We start from the raw sequence: 2,755 nt of genomic DNA, 5'->3' as shown, positions 1-2,755 counted from the left end.
CCACCCGCCACCCGGGCGCCCTGGTAGGTCCCCCGGCTCCGAGGACGACCCCCACTCGGCCGAGGGCTGGGGGGTCCAGTCCGAGCAGTGGCTGTTGTGGGTTCCGCGAACCGGGGGCAAGCCGCTTCCCAGGGCTCTCGGCGCCGGAGCCCGGCGGGAGTCCCCCAGTCGCACTGGCGACCGGGCAGCCGGGGGATGTCCTCGATTCCCCGGACAGGAGCGGCTAAACATGCTCCTCCGCCGCCGGTCCGGCATGTGCAGTCTCCCCTCGCCCCACCCCCACCCGGCCGGCGCTCGGCTCGGCCCAATCTCCAGGGAGAGGCGCGCGCGCGCGGCGGAACGGCCAATGGTGCTTGGACTGCCAACGCAATCGCCGACCATGGAGATGACCGTGCGACCGGCATCCAGGTCTCGGGAATGTACTGTGCCGGCCCTGTGCGGACGCTGCCCGCCCCCAGTAGGGGTGCGTGTGCATGCGGCACATCCTCGCAGGTGGGTTCTGCAGAGGAGCCCACTGTGCCACACAGGCGCGCCGGGGCCAGCGGCCAAAGGAGGCCGAAGCCAGATGGCGGGGGATGGCACGGATACAGGCACGCGAAGATAATGCAGGAAAAACCACCGAGCTCATGTCTCTCTATTTTTCGCCGTCAGTGTAGGCCAAAGAAGCGCGTGTTCAGCCAGCGCACGGCCAGGAAAATGAGCGGCTGCCATACCAGGATATGCCGTGCCACGGCCAGGACATTGGAGTGGAACCAGCCGACTCGGTCCCATCTTCGGGGCGGGCGAGCCAGCGGGCAGGCAGGCAGGCAGGCAGGCAGGCAGGCAAGCGGGAAGGTACAGAGGCGGGCACACGAAACGCAAGGCAAGTCAGGGACAGGGATGGTCGTGTGGCCGTGGAGCAGGACGGAGCGACACGGAGGGCAGAGTGCGTCGACGTACGGATTGCCTCGGAAGAAAGCCAAGTCAACCTTTTCGCTGCACACGGGGCAGGTGTCGATCTTGCCGACAATGGCCCACCCACGAATGCATGCATGGTGGAAGAAGTGCCCGCAGACTGGCAGGGCCACGGCGGACTCCAGCAGCTGGGCCATGGAGGCCGGCGCCGCCGGGGCCCCGGGCCGCCGGGGCCCCGGGCCGCCGGACCGCACCAGGTGCTTGGGCGTCGGCAAGCTGGCCGCACAGAGCCCGCACTTGAGCAGGCCGTCATCCAGCCGCGAGGGGGCGCTGTCGGGGAGGGGGGGGGGGAGTGAGTGATCAGGAGCCCGGGCGAGCGAAGTATGGAGCAAGGAACAGAGAGGGAGAGCGAGAGAGAGAGAGAGAGATGAGGATGGGGGAAAAGGGGCGATCAAACGCGCAAGAGAGTCGGGCCATGTACCCGCCAAAGGGAAGCTGCACGCCCAGCTCGTCGGCCAGCCGCGACTGCGACCCGAGATCCCCGCTGCTGGGGGACAGCAACTCGGCCGGGTCCTGCGCCCTGGGAGCCGGGGAGTCGGCGTGGGCCACATGCGTCGGGAGGAGCCCCCCGGGGGCCGGCGGGCCGGACACCAACAACGAGGAGGTCAAGCGGGTGGCGGTCCGGAGGAAGCCACTCCCCGGGCCGGCCCCGGCCCCGGCCCCGGGGCTGCCAGCCACCTTGACCCCGGGCCCGGCGAAGAGGCGCATCTTCAGCAGCATGCGCTCGGCGCAGAGGACCGCGCAATCGCGCGCCAGCAGGCCGAAGTATAGTCCGTAGAAGCAGAGCTGCGCCGCCAGGCGCAGGGACGCCGCCCAGAGCCCGGACGACCGGCCGGCCCCGACCGACCCGGCCCCCAGAAAGCACCCCACCAGCAGCGCATACCCGGCGGAGGACAGGGCGCTCGACAGCTGGAAAAGCAGGAGATGCCACTGGTAGACCGCGCGCGGGGCCACCGGCAGCAGGCGCCGCCGGCCGAGCGCATGCCACAACATGGCCACATTGATCGCCGTGAAGGGGACCCACGCCACCAGGAACGGGATGTACCCCCGGGCCAGGGCCACCCCGGCCGGAATGAACCACACCCCGGCGGCACTGGCCAGGCGGAAGGTCCGCGGCGAGCGCCGGTGCCACAGGACCAGCCCGGCTTGGGCTCCGGCCAGCGTCAGGGCATAGAGCCCGAACAGGAGCAAGTGCATCCGGCCATGCTTCGGGCCATGGCCCAGACCCAATGTCCTGAGAGGTGAGCATCCGGCCGGGCAAGGTGTGCAGGCGGGCAAGGAGAGCGCACATCGGTATGGTCGATCTTGGTGGCGTCGGCCGAGGCACCTGGCGGCGGGTGGGCCGCCGTGCCGGGGACACCCCCAGCCAGCACGGCCGCCGTGGCCAACAGCCAGCCTACCCGCGGCCGGGACATGTGGGCGAGGAGGGGCGAGGGGGGGAACTTGCAAAGAATGGGCCACCAGGGGGGGTACGCAACACAGCGCGGGGAGCTGCAGGCGGGAAGGGATATCGAGTGGGGGAGGGAGCCCGGAGAGTGTGCACATATGTCCCCCTCCCTGCATGTTGGTCCTTCCCTTGGACCCCGCCAGAAAAAATGACTCAAATTAACACACACACACACACACGCACATCCATTTACGAACATACACCACACGCGAGCTGAGATCGCCCTTGGGCCGCGCCCTGCCACATCCGCAAGTCGATCGCCGGCCTATTCCCGTACGCGGACCACCCACCCACACCCACACACCCACCCACCCACACACACACACACACACACACACACACACACACACACAC

General features: G+C 69.1%; 1 protein-coding gene across 2 annotated transcripts; it reads right to left on the bottom strand.

The window, feature by feature from the left end:
- Positions 1-608: 608 nt before the first annotated feature.
- H696_02177 lies at positions 609-2,511 on the bottom strand. Of its 2 annotated transcripts, XM_009496074.1 has the most exons (4): positions 2,244-2,511; positions 1,376-2,160; positions 940-1,224; positions 609-771 (listed from the first exon to the last, which is right to left on the bottom strand). In XM_009496074.1, the coding sequence occupies exons 1-4, from the start codon at positions 2,367-2,369 to the stop codon at positions 648-650; spliced, it is 1,320 nt and encodes a 439-aa protein (XP_009494349.1). In that variant the 5' UTR covers positions 2,370-2,511; the 3' UTR covers positions 609-647. The 2 variants fall into 2 exon arrangements, with proteins under 2 accessions (XP_009494349.1, XP_009494350.1); XM_009496075.1 differs by having other exon boundaries at positions 1,376-2,511.
- Between the last annotated feature and the right edge of the window lie 244 nt (positions 2,512-2,755).

This window comes from Fonticula alba (assembly GCF_000388065.1).
Source record: "Fonticula alba strain ATCC 38817 unplaced genomic scaffold supercont2.3, whole genome shotgun sequence".
NCBI classification, from domain to species: Eukaryota; order Rotosphaerida; family Fonticulaceae; genus Fonticula; species Fonticula alba.
The sequence above is the reverse complement of the archived record's forward strand: the minus strand, read 5'-3'. Positions and strand labels throughout refer to the sequence as shown.

Bases quoted from the DNA above. Each gene is read 5' to 3' on its own strand.
- H696_02177 (XM_009496075.1), bottom strand. From the start codon at position 2,499: ATGTGCACACTCTCCGGGCTCCCTCCCCCACTCGATATCCCTTCCCGC. The intron at 1,225-1,375 runs GTACATGGCCCG...CCTCCCCGACAG, and splicing joins GTGCAGCTTCCCTTTGGCGG to CGCCCCCTCGCGGCTGGATG. The intron at 772-939 runs GTACGTCGACGC...CCCGCCCCGAAG, and splicing joins GCTTTCTTCCGAGGCAATCC to ATGGGACCGAGTCGGCTGGT.